The sequence below is a fragment of the Fistularia commersonii genome, chromosome 15 (genome assembly GCF_037954325.1).
Source record: "Fistularia commersonii isolate RoL2024-O1a breed Wild chromosome 15, RoL_Fcom_v1.0, whole genome shotgun sequence".
NCBI lineage: Eukaryota > Metazoa > Chordata > Actinopteri > Syngnathiformes > Fistulariidae > Fistularia > Fistularia commersonii.
In genome coordinates, this window is record NC_141298.1 from 17,512,287 (window position 1) to 17,528,701 (window position 16,415).

At 51.2% G+C, this 16,415-nt stretch overlaps 1 protein-coding gene across 2 annotated transcripts in view; it reads left to right on the top strand.

Moving 5' to 3' along the window:
- Nucleotides 1-16,415, top strand: part of uvrag (UV radiation resistance associated gene) — an 85,074-nt gene that overhangs the window by 39,596 nt on the left and 29,063 nt on the right. For both annotated transcript variants that reach the window (XM_086160143.1, XM_086160144.1), the window contains exon 13: nucleotides 3,075-3,150. In XM_086160143.1, the coding sequence (XP_086016269.1) occupies nucleotides 3,075-3,150 (76 nt within the window). The remainder of the gene's footprint in view (nucleotides 1-3,074; nucleotides 3,151-16,415) is intronic.

Genomic DNA, 16,415 nt, shown 5'->3' on the forward strand with positions numbered 1-16,415 from the left:
TTGATCACGTGATCATTCTCTTTAAAAATGGCGCCACAATAACATGTTTGTTCCCACGAATCTGAGGTTTGTGTTTTGTTCCAAAACGCGAGCATACATGTTTTGTGTCGTATGTAAAATAAATCATCTTTCTTTTCGGAGCACTTTTGCCGCGCCGACTTTTTCGATTTTCCGATCCGGCGTCCCTCACGCCCCTAACGGGGTCGTGGATGTGTTTTTCTTCTTTTAGTTCAGGGGTCACCACCGCAGATAATCATCTGCCTCCATCTCACCTTCTCCTCTCTCCTTGTCTTCCCCTCCATCCACGGTGTTCCTCTAGACCTCCAACCTCTGCATCCTCCTCTGTCCACGTCCAAACCATCCTGGCGTGACTTTATCTCCAGAACATCTAACACGCGGATGGACTCCTTCCTGATCCTCCCTGAAGAGGAACCTCCACATCTTCTCCTCCCTCGCCTCCTACCTCGTCCACTCACAGCCGTCCTTCTGCTTCTTCTGTCCAGAGCACTTCGCTTCTCCGTGATACTCAGCCAGTAGGAACTAAATCAAGAAATCCTCTTTCCTTCAGAGGAAGTATTTCCTCCAGGTGAAAACCCAAAGAAGAAAAAGACTCGGAGAACCCGCCAGGGCATCGGGCTCCATCCCGTCTCCTTATCTTGATGAAGAGGCCTAATCTCAGCGGGGCAGAGGTGCTGGGATTACGTGCACGCCGTCCGAACCCTCCCTCCTCCGTCCGTCCTCAGACTTCCTCCCTCCGTCCTCCCCGCTGGTGTGTAATAATATATTTGACTTTGCTGGACGTCCCCGGGAGGAATTCCTGGTGTTTGGTGAACCGGAGTCTCCCCGGTGTGATTTCAGACGCGGCGGACAGCGGTCATTAATCACGCGGCCATGTGACGGCGCATGTTTGCGTTCATGTGTCTTAAACCTGTGTGTGTGTGTTGGAAGTGGCTCTGTTTTGCTTTTTCTCGCGCGTTCATCAGCAAACAAATCCTATCTGTCGGTGGAGATGTGATATTGGGAAGGCCTGTCGTGTTGTTCTTCCTCTCCCGGCGCCGAGATACGGCGTCCGGCTTCACGTCGGGGGGTCGGGAAAAACCGCCCGGATACTCGAGGCCCCTCCGGCTCCGTCAAGCGCTACGTCCGAATAGCTAACGGATCACCCGCGGCCTTGAACTAGCGTTAGCATGCGCGTCCCGCTACGTTCCGAAGCCGCCTCGGGCCGGAATACGAGAGGATGAAGAGCCTCATATTTGCTCTCACACGGGATTAACAAAAGACCATGACCTGGTCCCTGGGGGGGCGCGCGCACACACACACACACACACACACACACACACACACACACACACACAGGGAGGAGGAAGGAATGCCAGATGGACTCTGAAGCGCACGCACGTACACGCATGCAGAGCGTTTAACACACGCCTGGACATACTGTACATTGCAAGCGTCTGAACGCATACCGGCTGGACGCTCACAGAGGATCCGCTGCGTATTTGTTCCACCGCCTTACTGATGTCCGCGTGTCCAATTCAGTTTGGGAATCATTTTTAACGGTTCCCCTCATCTGGCATCTGACGGACGCCGCGCTAACAATCGGCGGGGTTTTTTTTTTTTTCCGAACGCCTGCTGCACGTCTTGGCCGCGATAACGCCGAGAGCTTCGGACGGAACGGTACCGAGAAGCGTCCAGCTTCCCTTCCAGGAAGTAGAGACGGCGAAGGAGAGGACTCTCACGTGGTTGAAACGTTCTTATCTTCTCCCTGCACCGGTTCGCGCATGCTAGTCGTTAGCTAACTGGACTCATTCCGGTCCAAAATGTAGATGTTTCTCTGGGAGACCTGGAAACCCCTCAGAGGCGAAGGAGGCCAGAGGAGCTCGGACCTCTTGGTCGCTCCGTTTCACGCTGCTTTTGGCCACCAACGGGTGTCCCTTAAGAGTTCCACCAAATTAGCTGCTAATTAGCTAAGTGGTTCCCTGGTTCGTTGGTGTCCGGATGCACCAAGAAACTGTCTTATTCCTGAGAAGGAAGGAGCTCTTGAAATGAACGATGTAGAAGTTTGTCATCGTTCGCAACGACTTTAAATGCCTCCGTCTACGTTAGCAGAGGAACACACACGCAGAAGGCTAATAGCAAAGGTCTTCTCCCAGACCCGACTCTGAAACCGAAGACCGGAGAAGCGTTTCCTCCTGTCGCCTCAAAGAAGCGGCGTCGGGGTGAAGGGAAGGGGGTCGAGACTGGGGATCAGGTAGAGTTTACCCCGAAAAAAAAAGCCAAGTCAGGCATTTAAAGACAGAGTTTAGACGGGCGGTAGATGAGCGAGGAGATAGCGAAGGTCATCAGAAGTATGCCGATGCAGACGGACGGGTGCGTGTTTTGTCAGGCAGAGCTCTGGTCCGAGGGCTTCTCAATAAACCGTATCCTCCTCAGCGGGAGATGGGCTGATAAAGCACGTAATGACGGCGAGGGAAGTCCGGCCTTAAGTCTCCACAACAGGGAGAATTTTCCCACTCTGGATGTCGGCCGGCCGCCTTCCCCTCGGAGGTGCTGCTTGTGAAGTCCTAACTTGGACATCCGACTGGTTGGATTTTCCCACCGCGCTCAGAGGAGAGGTCCTGCCGCTTCGTTTTCGGCGGCGACGGACAGGCGGGTTGTTTGGACACCGCCACTCCTGTTTGATATTTCAGTCGGAGGAGGTCGAGGAGAAGGTTCACGGACCCAGACTCTGCTTCTTCTACCCGCTGCGAGTGTTACTTACTGTAAACGCCGCCGGCTACGCGGCTAAGCGGCGTTCTCAACGGCGGGACGGATTCATGGCGGGATGCAGAGCCATAAGGCAACACATCTTTAAATCCCCCAAAGTAACATTAACACGCATCAAATCCCGGTTTTAATCCCACCGTACCTTATTGACATTTTCTCATGGGGAGTCCCTGCACTTTGGACACACGGCGGTACGGAGGTGTAAGCTAGGCTCTGCTTAGCTTGCGTGATCGCGTGGGGGTTCTCCTTGGGTTCCAGACCGATGAATCACCTGTTCCCGTTTAACTTCGTCTTCTTCTGCCTTCCAGGTTCCCTCTGTACCCGCGAGGAGAGCGCTTTCATTTCGAATACGGCGTCTACCTGCTCAACAAGAACATCGCGCAGGTAGGACGTCCCGGCCGACATCTGGCGTACAAACATCCATTACTGAAACATCTTTGAGCCTGAAAGGGTGGAAGCGGTGGGGAGGAACATCTATGGATGTTGCCTCCTTCTCCAGGGACTCTAGAAACATGAATATTATGTGAGGCAGTGAGTCGCGGCAGATGGTGAGAAGGTTTATTGCGCGGAGGAACCGATACCGACACTGATCTGCCTTGGCCGGGTTCAAGGGATAAACATGTGTCACAAAGCTGTAGCTTCAGAAGCCGCTCGGAGGCCCAAGATTTGCATTTACCGAAGATGCACCTCCCCTCAGGAGGGTCACAACTGTCCACTGTCTGATCCGAAACCTCGCGGACCAAATGGGTCAAACTCGAGGCCCGCGGGCCAAATGTGTCCCGCCACATCGTTTTACCTTCCCCGCGAGAACGTCCTAAAAGGTCCGATCGCCTTGAAATGAATGTCAAACGCGTGCATTGACATAAACTACATTTCCAACAGCTCATGCCGATCATGTTACCCGCGAAGTGACGGCGTCCTGCCGTTAGATCGCTGTGAATCCACGGCAATGCCATTTTCAACAAGTGAAATTGAGAAAATGATCCTTGAATGGCCAGGAAAGATGGCAAGGCCAGTACATATTTGTGCTTCCAGGAGAAAAAGCGGTATGTCTTTTGTGTTATGAGGCGGCGTCGTTTGTCAAAGAGTACAATCCACATCGGCATTGTGACACCAAACACGGAGCTAAGTATGCTAAAGTTAGCCTTCCAGAAAAACAACAAATTGTCCAAAAATTAAAAGCCAAACTACAGAATGCGTTCACGAAAAGACGCATCCAAAAACCCTGCAGCAGTGAAAGCTAGCTTTGGAGCAGAGCGGGTAGCAAAACATTTTTTTTTTTTTACACCCATGCAAATGCATATGTTACATTTTGGATTTGAATGAGTCATAAATGAAGGAGCAGTTACATTTCTTTTACATTACATTTACTTCCATTTATACTGTTACCCTTCATGTGGGCAACTATTGTGCTGACGTGGCCTTCGGTGAGTTCGACACCCCTGATGTAGACTAAAGGCTGGAGCCACAACCATTGCTCAGTCACCTCCATGTTCTCCCCGTGTCTTCTTGGAGTTCCTCAGGGTTCTCCGGTTGTGAACTTCACCCCTCCGCCTTTGCTACCCCGATCATGACTTCAAGTACACTTTGCTTGCTAGCTGGAACCAAACCACGAGTTGATGTCAGCGAATGACGCGTCCAGCTGGTCTGCCCGCCGTCTTGGGCCAGCGACGTCCCGACCCATCGGAGCTTATTAAAGTTCTCCGCATGTGTTGACCTCGGCTACTCCCTGCGGTCGCCCCATTAGTCCTTCGCCGCAGACCTTTAGCTGCATGCATTCCATTCCCTGTTTTGCCCCTCGAGGTCCGCCGGCCCGACGAAAGAAAGCCGAGCGACTAGCTCTAGCAGGTGGCTAACTTCAAACCCCGCGTTCTCTGGGAGGCGGCGGCTTCCATAAAGGGACCACACATCGCTGGACTATCTCCAAGTTCGCCATCTTCCCACCAGAAGCCAGGGACAGAAAAATAAGCAAGATAAGACAGATTTGAGGGGGCGAACGTAATGAAGTGCCGTCTGAAGGGGGGGGCCCCCGGCCTCGGGTTCAAGTTTGTCATGTTCCGTAAATAATGATTTGCTGAAGAATCCAGAAAGGAGGAAATGATCCGGCGCTGGTATCGGGCATCGCTTAATAACACGTTACTCACACTACATCTATCACTGTCCTGGGACAAATATTAGCCGCAGAGAGGTTGGCGTTGTTTGGCCTGGTTGACACACACACACACACACACACACACACACACACACACACACACACACACTGGCGCTGTTTGGCTGCTCACGTGAGACCCTCGGCCTGTTTTTCCTCAGTGAAGCTACATAAAGCTTCCTCTGATGTTCAGAAGGTATCTCAGAGGCAACGCCATGGAAAACTCCGACAGTAAATATTGTCCGAAGAGGGATGCTTCTTCTCCCCGGCTCGGAGCTCCGCCTCCAACCCGGTGCGATCCTTTTTATCTGAACCGCACAGGGTGATCTAACCCCTCAGACATTCTGATTCCATGAATTTTAACCGCGGGGATGGCATGCCGTGTGCGTTTGGATGCTCCGGCCGAAAACATAAATTTGAATACTGATGGGAGACACGTGCAGGCGGCCCCCGAGGCGAAATACTTCTGCTCCAGCCACCCTGCAACTCTTGGTATTCCGCAAATTCGTCCAATCCGGAGCTGAGCTAGAACATTCGGCCCAAGCCAAAGCTTCCTTGGATGGCTTTTGGGATGTTTGGCTGTATCGGTGTGGCGGCTCTGTCTGCAAGCAAGCCTTGCCGGGTCTTCTAAGTAGTTGGACGCTTTTGCAGCAAACACGAAAGGATGAAGGAACTTTTCTTCCAGTCATTTCTGGAGTTTGACCGGTCCTCTTAAGGTAGACATACAAGTCAGGTGTCTGGTAAGACAGGAGGCAGAGAGGTCAATGTGGAGGTACTCTTTGGGAGTAAGGGGAACGTAGTGGATCGGGAACAAGTCCTAGCATCAAGGACAGCTCATGTTAGATGTTCTGGAGATAAAGTCGCACTGAGATGGTTCAAGGGGGATGGTGGCGATCTGGGTGGAAACTTGCTGAGGTTGGAGCTGCCAGGCAGGAGACCAGGAGTCGGCTTATGGATGGAGGGAAGGAGGACAGGAAGTTAGATAATGTGAAAGGAGAGGGTTGGATGGACGGAGATGATTTGTTTTGATGACAGTTAAAAGGTAAAGCTCGGAGAAGAAGAAGAAGAAGAAGAAGAAGACTCCTCTGCCTCTGAAAATGGAGTTCTACCATCAGAACCTGGACATTCGCCCTTCCTCACTCCAGGGCATTGAAATCTCTGTCCCATAATTCTGCTTGCAGATCGGCATGGACCTGGAGGTTCTCAGTCCTCCACGTCATGGTGAATTCTTCTCGAAATCTTCATGTTTTGGCAACTGAACTTGAGTTTCATCAGTTGAAGACATTTCAGCCCTCATTCGAGAGGCTTCCTCAGTTCTAATGACCTGTGGGGAGTTTCTGAATAAAACTGTGAAGGTTTAGGGCGGGTCAAGGAAGAGTTGATCTACAGAAGCTAGGTGTAAGGACCTTGTTATGCTAACGGGGTGTCGTTCCTTGGGTGTGAAACCTGATGGATCACATGGACTGAGGCTCATGTGGACGTTGCCAGGGCCTGGTTCTGGTGGTGGGTCTTTCCTGGTTGGTCCTTGTGTGCAAATCTTTCTTGGTGTTGCTTTCAGTTTGGCATCGTACCTGTGTGAAGGTTACGTCTGAGGCCTTCTGCTCTGTTCAGAGATGGTTTTTCTGTTTTGGAGACAGCAATGTCCGTATTCTGGCCAGAGAAGACAGTTCGAGAAAGGAGTCAAAGAAGCCGTTTTTGTCGAAACAGGTTGAAATGTCTTCAAGCGAAGAAATTCAAGTCCAGTTGCCAAGACATGAAGATTTGGACAAGAATCAACCAAATACTGACTCTGTTTGCAAAGTGACCTCAAGGTCACCGAATCCGAGTTTCTTGGACATCGGCACGCCGATCCTCGGGCCACAGGTTGCACACCTGCAGCCCAGCCGACGGCTCACATCTGCTCCGGGACGGATCCGGGCCGGTTTACGGTCGCAGGTGGAAAGGCCCCGCTGAGCGCCGGTGTCTGGATCTCATTTTACACCTTCAGAAGGCCCTCTTTTGAAGCCCCGCAGATACTCTCCGTTTGTTTTGTACAACGGGCGCGTTGCAAATCGCCAAAAACAAAGTTTCCCCTCATGAATTCATAAATAATGCGGTTCTTTTCAGAACATCCCTCACGGCCGTTACACATGGCTCCCATCAGCAGTCCAACCAGAGCTTCAGCCTCCGTCAAATGCCACCCTGCTGTCGAGTTACGCTGAGTTACGCTAAGTGAGGGTACGCTAAGTGAGGGTATGCTAAATGAGGGTACGCTAAGTGAGGGTACGCTAAGTGAGGGTACGCTAAGTGAGGGTACGCTAAGTGAGGGTATGCTAAATGAGGGTACGCTAAGTGAGGGTACGCTAAGTGAGGGTACGCTAAGTGAGGGTACGCTAAGAGAGGGTACGCTAAGTGAGGGTACGCTAAGTGAGGGTATGCTAAATGAGGGTACGCTAAATGAGGGTACGCTAAGTGAGGGTACGCTAAGTGAGGGTACGCTAAGTGAGGGTACGCTAAATGAGGGTACGCTAAATGAGGGTACGCTAAGTGAGGGTACGCTAAGTGAGGGTACGCTAAATGAGGGTACGCTAAGTGAGGTTACGCTAAATGAGGGTATGCTAAATGAGGGTACGCTAAATGAGGGTACGCTAAGTGAGGGTATGCTCAGCGGTGCTTGGCAGCTCCCCGCCGGGGAAAGCCGATGCTCTGGAAGAGGTCACCGGTTCCATCCCTGGGTGCGCTAAGTGAGGGTACGCTAAGTGAGGGTACGCTAAGTGAGGGTACGCTAAGTGAGGGTACGCTAAGTGAGGGTACGCTAAATGAGGGTACGCTAAATGAGGGTACGCTAAGTGAGGGTACGCTAAGTGAGGGTACGCTAAATGAGGGTACGCTAAGTGAGGTTACGCTAAATGAGGGTACGCTAAATGAGGGTACGCTAAGTGAGGGTACGCTAAGTGAGGGTACGCTAAATGAGGGTATGCTAAGTGAGGTTACGCTAAATGAGGGTACGCTAAGTGAGGGTACGCTAAGTGAGGGTACGCTAAATGAGGGTACGCTAAATGAGGGTATGCTAAGTGAGGGTACGCTTAGTGAGGGTACGCTAAATGAGGGTACGCTAAGTGAGGGTACGCTAAGTGAGGGTATGCTAAATGAGGGTATGCTAAATGAGGGTATGCTCAGCTGTGCTTGGCAGCTCCCCGCCGGGGAAAGCCGATGCTCTGGAAGAGGTCACCGGTTCCATCCCTGGATTGTCCAGAAGCGAAAGTCTCCTCCGAATCCTGAACAACTGCTCATCGCTTGCCGAAGAGCGTGTCATCAGGGGCGGCGTGCTGGACTCGACGCGGCGCTAATGAACTGCAGCTACACCAATACTCAGCGGTGCTAGCGTGGCCATCTGCGGAGGATTTTCCGTGTCCATATTTTTATTTTTTCTATCCCTCGGAATGGAGTCCTGCTACTTTCCCCCGCCGCCGGGGCCGTCAGATCATCTGAAATCCCCTTTCGACAAGCTTTCATCGCGACAGCTCTCAGGAAACACCTTGAGTTTTTGTCTGTGTTAGCATGTTCTGGTTTGATAATGACATTTTTGCCCCGATATGGCGCTCCCAGACAGGGAGGCTGTAAATTATGTCTGAAAGGCCTTTGAGAGCTCGCCTTGGGAACGACTCGGACGCTTCACCGCTCCTCTTTCCGCCCGCTGTGGTTATTAAACGCACTTAAAACCATGGATATCCGTAAACACGGGGAAATGCGACCCGCCGGTAGCCCGGCGAGCGCGACGTGTACCCGAAACCGAAACGGCGACGGACCATCTGTACTTTCTTTTTCTTTTTATGGGGTGAAATTTAAGTGTCGTCTTATTCCTTCCATGTGCGACCGGCCGTCCTCAAGTCGGAGGGTGATTTATCAGTCCCGCTTCAAGACGGCGCGGCGGTTCGACCCGCCCCCCGCTAGCTAGCGAGCTAGCGAGCGAGTCGCCCCCATATGAAAGTGATAATAGACCCGAGTTACGGAACAGAAGAAGCACTAAACATGTCAGAATCAATACCGTCCAACCCGATGAGAGGCAGAGCGTCTCATTAGCCACTTGATTTGTACTCGCCACTTCGGATCCGGTGCTTCTCGGATCTCGCGCCACCCCCTTTTTACATCTAATGACATCCCGCTCTTCTGGAGGTGGTATCTGGAGCCCAAGCAGACACTCATTACGCTGTTTGTTTTTCTTCCTTTTCTTCTGCGCCTTTAACGGCCGCCTCGGTTCAAGCGGTCGCGCCGCCGTCGCGCGGCATCGTCTGGCTCCGTGATAAAAAGCAGAGGTCCGGTTTCACGGCCGGGGCCTCTGCTGATTGGCTGGAGTCTGGGTGGGAGACATTAGCGACCGTCTCTTATTAAATTGCCCCGCGTTTGAAAGTGATACGAGGGGCGACGGCAAACGGTCGGCTGCTTTGATGAGGCCTCGCGGACGTCGGGTGGTGGCGGCTAATCCCTCGTCGCCACTTCGGGTTCATTTGTTTGACAGATAGAACGCAGGAAGGGTTTTGAGGAACTCCCGGAGACGTCCGGCTTCACCTTCAACTCCACCGCAACTGATTGAGTGGTGGACGTTCTTGTCCGACGCGCCCGCGAGGGGGGCAAATGTTCAACCCGCGTTTTCCAACCGCTGACTCCGAAGGAAAACTCCCCGGGCTTCGGTCTGGAGGCGAGCCACGCGCCGCCGTTCCTCCTTCCCCCATGTTTCACCCACCGGGTTTGGAACCAGGCATGTGGGGCTGATTAGACGACAACCGACGCAACGCGAAGTCTCCGGGTTTCCAGGCGTAGCGGCCGGGGGCGGAGGGCGCAACAATTAGTTCTCAGTCACTAAGCGTGGCGTATCATATTTTCTGGGCCTCAGGCACAGGAAACCAAGTATCGGGAATTAAAACGCAGCAAATCTGTCGCGGCCCGAGCGGCTCGGCTCGAGATTCGCCCTCGTTTTTCCTTTTTTCTCGGGGGGAAAGTCGCCCCGCAGTCTCCCGCCGTCCGACGCTCTGGGCGATTTCACACCATGATATCCAGGCGGCGTGCCATCGCGGCGGTCTGGAGCGGTGCGTCAGTGCGCCTGCCGCCATTAAGAGTGGCAACTGTGGCTCTATAAAACACAGCTATGACTCACGGGGGAGCCCACTGTGTTTAGCGGTTAGCGGAGGTGGCAGCGGGCGGAACGGGAGCCCGTCGGCCCGGACGAGTCGCCGGGGAGGCTGCTTGGAAGGCGGCGAGATGCACCGGCGAGAATAGCCGTCGGTGCCGTTAATAGCAGTGCGCTAGACTCAATGTTTCCACGCGGGATGTAAACAACTAAGGTTGTGCTGCAGTTCGGCGCAAGTGTTCCCCGGAAAACGTTGGAAAAAAGGAAAAAAAAACAAACAAAATGGAATTTCCGAACTATTGAGCGCACCTGAATATAAGCCGCCTCGGCTAAAAAGAACTAAATAAACGTATGTGGACGTTTTTAAGGCTGCACTTGTCTAGAAGCCGCAGGTGTCCACATTGTAACATGAGATGTTTACCGTAATTTCTGGACTATTGGGCGCACCTCAATATAAGCCGCACCGGCTAGCCGATCGCTATCTTTAGCTTCCTCCTGCACAAAAAAACGTCAAAGTCGTCGTCTTCGGTGTCGGAGTTGAACGGAGTCAGAATTTCCCGGTCATTTTATCGGTCCGATGTGACGAGGATAAATGTTTTAGCGGCGTGAAGCTCGTTAGCATCCCCCACCCAAAAAAGTCCAGATATTAGCCGCATCGTTGCTTACGTGAAGAAAGTCGCGGCTTATCGTCCGGAAATTACGGTACACAGAAACTGTTTTTTAACTTTTAACTAAACATATACCAGCCACAAATCTGCACTGGAATTTTCTTTTCCGAGCAGTGGCTGTAAAACGGCTGATAAAAAGATGAATAATAAATAACACAATTCATCCATTTTCTATCCTGCGCACTAAAACCATTAAAGTCGTCTTCTTCTGTGACGGAATCGAACGGCCTCAGAATAATTTTATCGGTCCAATGTGACGAGGCTAGATGTTTCGGCGGCGTGAAGCTTGTTAGCCCCAAAAAAATCCATAAATTTGTCGTTTAGCTGCAGTGTTTGAAGCGCGTGAGAGAAGTCGGGACTTATAGTCCGAAAAATTACGGAATACGCTCAAGACCTTTCCTGCTACTGTCTAACTAGTCCAGGGGTCGGCAACCTTTAACACCCAAAGAGACATTTGGACCCGGTTTCCTCGGAAAAGAAAACTCTGGGAGCCGCAATTACTTTTTGACATCTAAAATAAAGGTGCCGCTGTATATATTGCTTTTTATTACCTTTACACTTTGTATAAACAAGTGTGTAGTGTGTTGCTTCTGAAATTCATAAAGTATTACAGAGAAAATTAAATTTTATTTATGTAATGAACTCATTTTGAGCTTTCAGAGCGTGTAGCGGAGCCTTGACCTGAATTTTGAAAATAAATCGGGAAAAAATCACTGTGTCAGTAAACAATAAAAAATAAATATTTGCCAAATATCTTCATACATATTTATTTTACCTGGTTTATGGGACTTCTGTTCCTGAACTTCTGCACACAGCATCTGCAAATCGGGACTTTACCGGCTTCCGCCAGTGTGACGTTATTTTGAGCGGCAAAAAATAATGAATCTAATTTTATTTAATATTTCAAGATCACAATAATCTTCCCACTTAGAACTAAAAGTTAAAAAAAGGAATTAACACAAATGAAATACGCTTCAATTAAATATTTATAACTTATTTTCCCAAGCCACTCGGAGCCGCGGTGTAAAGATGGAAGAGCCGCGGGTTGCCGCCCCCTGGACTGGAAGATGATATCGTAGATCTTCTCATGTATTCATTCATTTGTTTTATCGTTTATCGTGCCGTCTGGGGGGGAAGAGTCTTTTTAGTCTGTCCGAGCCGTCATCGGGCGAACGGTTCAAAAATGGACAATGTGTGGTCTCCAGTGAAGCTCCTGCATGTGGACTGCGGGAGGAACCTTGTGGAGAGTCCACACAGGAAGGCCTCCCTTGGGAATCCAACCAGGGACCTTCTGGCAGCGAGTTAGACGCGAGTTCAGTTGACCTTCTCGAAAGCGGCGGCGTTTCGAAGCGGCGACGCGCCGGTGTAGTTTATCAAACGGGCTTCCTTCCCCTTCGGCTGGATGCGCTGCACGCACATGGTTCTAATCTCAATTTGTTTTGGCTGACGTACCGCGTTCTTTCCATCACTTTGACTGAAGTACACAAGTGTTTCACCAAACAGGCCCGGGTGAGTCAGCAGTAACGGCGGCGCTCTGGCCGATTCACAGCTTTTCATCCGTCTCTCCACGGTATTCTCAAAGCGAGAGGAGGAACATCTGTCCTGGAGCAACCGCACTTTTCTCACCGTCGCCGTTTTCCACGACTTCCTGCCGGAGTTCTGACGATCAAAAGCGAGAGCCGGAGTTTGTTTGGGATTTCGTTCTCAGAAGCGGGAATACTTTCGGGCCAGGTTTTTACTCAACGGACGGCCGGTCGTCCTCTCCTCATCCAGCTGAGGCCTGTGCTTTGTGACTCACCGCTTGGTACGATCCAAAGTACATTCCTGAATAAAAATGGGCCATTCCACGTCCGCCGTCCCACTTCTGCAACAGCGGTCGCTCCCGGATCCAAACAAACGAGCTCTCGGATGTTTGGAACCGTCACTCCGGCTCACTGTTCTTCTTCTTTTTTCGGCTTTTCCCTTCAGGTGTCACCACAGCGAGTCAACTTTCTCCATCTAACCCTATTCTCTGGATCCTCCTCTCTCACACCAACTACCTTCATATCTTCTCTCGCTACGTCCATAAATCTTCTCTTTGGTTTTCCTCGAGACCTCATGCCTGGCAGCTTCACCTTCAGCAACGCTCTACCCAGATCTTCATCATGGTTTGGACATGAACACTCCTTTGTTCATGTCCAAAATATCTCAATCATCACTTTGTCTCGGTCATACATGTCCTGCACCCCTGTGACAGATTCTTCTTCTTCTTTTAATTTTTCCCTTCAGGTGTCGCCACAGCGAGTCAACTTTCTCCATCTAACCCTATTCTCTGGATCCTCCTCTCTCACACCAACTACCTTCATATCTTCTCTCACTACGTCCATAAATCTTCTCTTTGGTCTTCCTCCAGACCTCTTGCCTGGCAGCTCCAAATCCAGCATCCGTCCACCAGTATATTCTCTATCCCTCCTCTGTCCATGACCCAACCATCTCAGTCTGGCTTCTCTGACCTTCTCTCCAAAACATCTAACATGTGCTGTTCCTCTGATGGACTCATTCTTGATCCTCTCCATCCTGGTCACTCCCAAAGAGAACCTCAACATCTTCATCTCTGCAACCTCTAGTTCTGCCTGCTGTCTTTTGGTCATTGGAACAGTTTCTAGTCCAAACATCATCGCTGGTCTCACCACTGTCTTGTACACCTTTCCTTTTATTCTGTCCGATAGTCTTCTATCTCTCGATACCCCTGACACTTTTCTCCACCCATTCCAACCTGCTTGGACCGTCTCTTCACCTCTTTTCCACACTCTCCGTTGCTCTGGACTGTTGACCCCAAGTACCTGAAATCCTCCAGCTTCTTGATCTCCACTCCCTGTAGCCTCACCGTTCCACCCGAGTTCCTCTCATTCACACACATATATTCTGTCTTGCTGCGACTGGACACTGTACACCGTTTGTTTACCGCAACCTCGGGCCAACCTCCCGCCCCTCAGCGCCTCCCTTACCTAAAGACAGACTCGGCCTGGAAGCAATCAGGCCGTTCCAACTGCCCGCTGCCACTCATTGTCTTCATCCCTCCCCAACAGCCACATCCGTTTCCCATTTCGCTTGGATTGATATGATAAATCCATAATGTGCATGAGACAGGCAGCGGCGAAGGCAGTGCCAAGTCCTCGGGATCCGCCTCGCTTTCGCCTTTTGCAGGAGAGAGAAAGTCGAGAGCCCCGGTGCCGTCGAATCGATTCTGCGTCCTTTCCCAGACTCGTATGCTTTGCAAATGCAGGGTTCAGCACGGCGAACACATTCGGAGGAATGATGAGACGTCATCTTTAAATGATCCAAACCGACGAGGCCCGATCCAGAAGCACTCAAATCATAACGAGGACAAATAGATCCTTCCTGAAGTTTCATTTCTGGCAATTTCTGGCAATTCCTTGCCAGTAAGTTACCGAGGGACCTGCACAAACGGCCAGTACATTAAGAAAAGTAACTGGAGGCTACCAAGAAAGTCACCAGGAATTCATCGGGAAGTAAATGGAAACTGTGGAACAGAACACCAGATATACGGTGACCCCATATTTCTAAATGTAGCCTATAAACACCTTTCATGCAGGGACACCGTCCAAGTGTCCAAGTGACCATTGTTGTTGGTGGGCAGCTGCGCTTTAACCCTTTAAGCGAAAGCAAACTCCAATGAGGTGTCATTTCGATGTGTGACCTCAGGGACCCCCGGCGTCCAACGCCACTCTCGAGCTCCCTGCTCTTGTCAAGTGGGGTTGTATTCATTTCCCTTGCAGAGCGTGTCTTTACCGCACTCTTCAAGATGATCCGCAGAAAGCCTTCTTTTGCACAGCGATGAGGAAACACTGCAGAACCCTCAGACGCATCCCGGCTCAACGTGGACGGCCTTCTGCTTCGACCGGGAAAGCAAGTGTAATGGAGACAGAGGCGGTACAAAACTTGGGCTTGGCCAGACACTATATATCCTATGCTGATAATAACAGTGGCGTGCTAATACCTGACATGATACAATCATAACTCGATTGCAGGCAGGATGTTATGGGAGGGAAGGTGCATTATGGGATATGATCCCATGGAGAGTCGGCCTATGGCAGCGTGTTCTTGTGCTCAGGAGGTCTGTGATAAATGAGCATTGTGTCTGGTTTTAATCGGGTAACAGCGGTGGCCCCCCGTGAAGCCCAGGAACCAGGCATCATGTAAGGTGTGACGGAGGCCGAACCAGTTCCCGCAGGAGGGGCCGGCTTTCTGAGAAGTGTCATTTTTAGACGAGGGCTATCTTCGCAGATGAACGGGCTGTCGGAAGAAACGGCAACCCTCCCCGCGGTCTAGCCGGCCTGCGGTTCTCCTAAACCCCCTGTTCAAGCTATCTCTTAACCAAAGCCAGGTTTTCACAGCGCACCTCCTTTTATGCCCGTCGGTTTTCATAGCCGCACTGTGTGGTCTCCGCTTTTCCATCACAAACAGTTGTTGTTAGCTACAGTTTAGGATCCCGGGGCCACTTATTGGCCAGAGCGAGTTCCCGGTGGAACCCTTTTTACGACGAGAGGTAGGAGCACCCTTTTTCCAAAACACATTTAACATCCACCGCCGTGGACGGGAGATGGTGACGAAGGCGGTGGTACGTCTGTGGTCGAGCGCCCGTCTTGGTGCTTCCCCTGCCCTTGGAGTTCCAGAAAAACAAGGGATGCTCCGGTACAGCGAGGAGAGGGTCTCTGCCGTCCGTCAGCTCCCACTTTCCGGCAAGACGTTGTGATTTATAAGTAGGTTTCGGACGGCGGTTGTAAGTGTACGCCCGCCCCCTTCTCTGTGGTTTCAAGCTCGGGGCGTGCATACGTAGCCTGGGCCATCGGTGCGCTGCGATTACGCCTCAGCTCCGGGGTTTTATGGGAATTCCTCTGGACAGCCACCTATGACTTTATGAAACACTTAAATTCGTCTAATTGAATTTCCACATTTTGCGGTGCGCCGTTCCATGTCTGTCCGTCACCGCGGAGAGGTACCCGAGAAGCGAGCTGCACTAAATCCGGGGCTAAAAGTAAATTGTAATCCCGCGTCTGTATAAATGTCGGTGTGTGACAGGGAGAGCGAGGGAGTGATTGATTGAAGAGAGTTTCATATGCGCAAAAGTATTCTGTTTTCCTTGGTTATTTAATCCCCGCCCGGCGGTGGTACCTCGAGGGCAGCGGCGTCAAAGTCCATTTCTGGACCGTCCGGTTGAAAAATCATTATAAATATATATTATTTGGCCACCGTTTGACCAAACAAGATACAAGATGACGCTTTCGGAATAGAAGGGAAGGGAAAGACGAATCAGAAGCCGAATCAAAGGACGCAACAACATGGTTTTCTGCAAAGCTGCGTGTGAAATACGCCGAATAATTAGAAGTAACGGGGCGCAGGAGTTTCACAGCATCTAATGTTTCCTCCTTCTCGCACCTGCGGCAGCTTTCGCCGTGAGTTCTGGCTCAGTGGGAGCAAATCGAGAGTCGACGCCCGACTTCGAAGCTGATTATCAGGGATCGGTCGCTCCCAGCAGGGAGCCTCCAGCCGGCGAGGTGTCTGGCACGACCCCCTTTGACTCTGCAGGAACTCTGGGCTGCAATGGGACAAGAGAGGAACCAGGGATTTATGTTCCTCCAAACATTGTAGCTCCAAGGCAGGGCCTTTAATGGCACCTTAGAAACTCGTGACGTTGGTACTTGGTGGAACTCATACGCCAGCC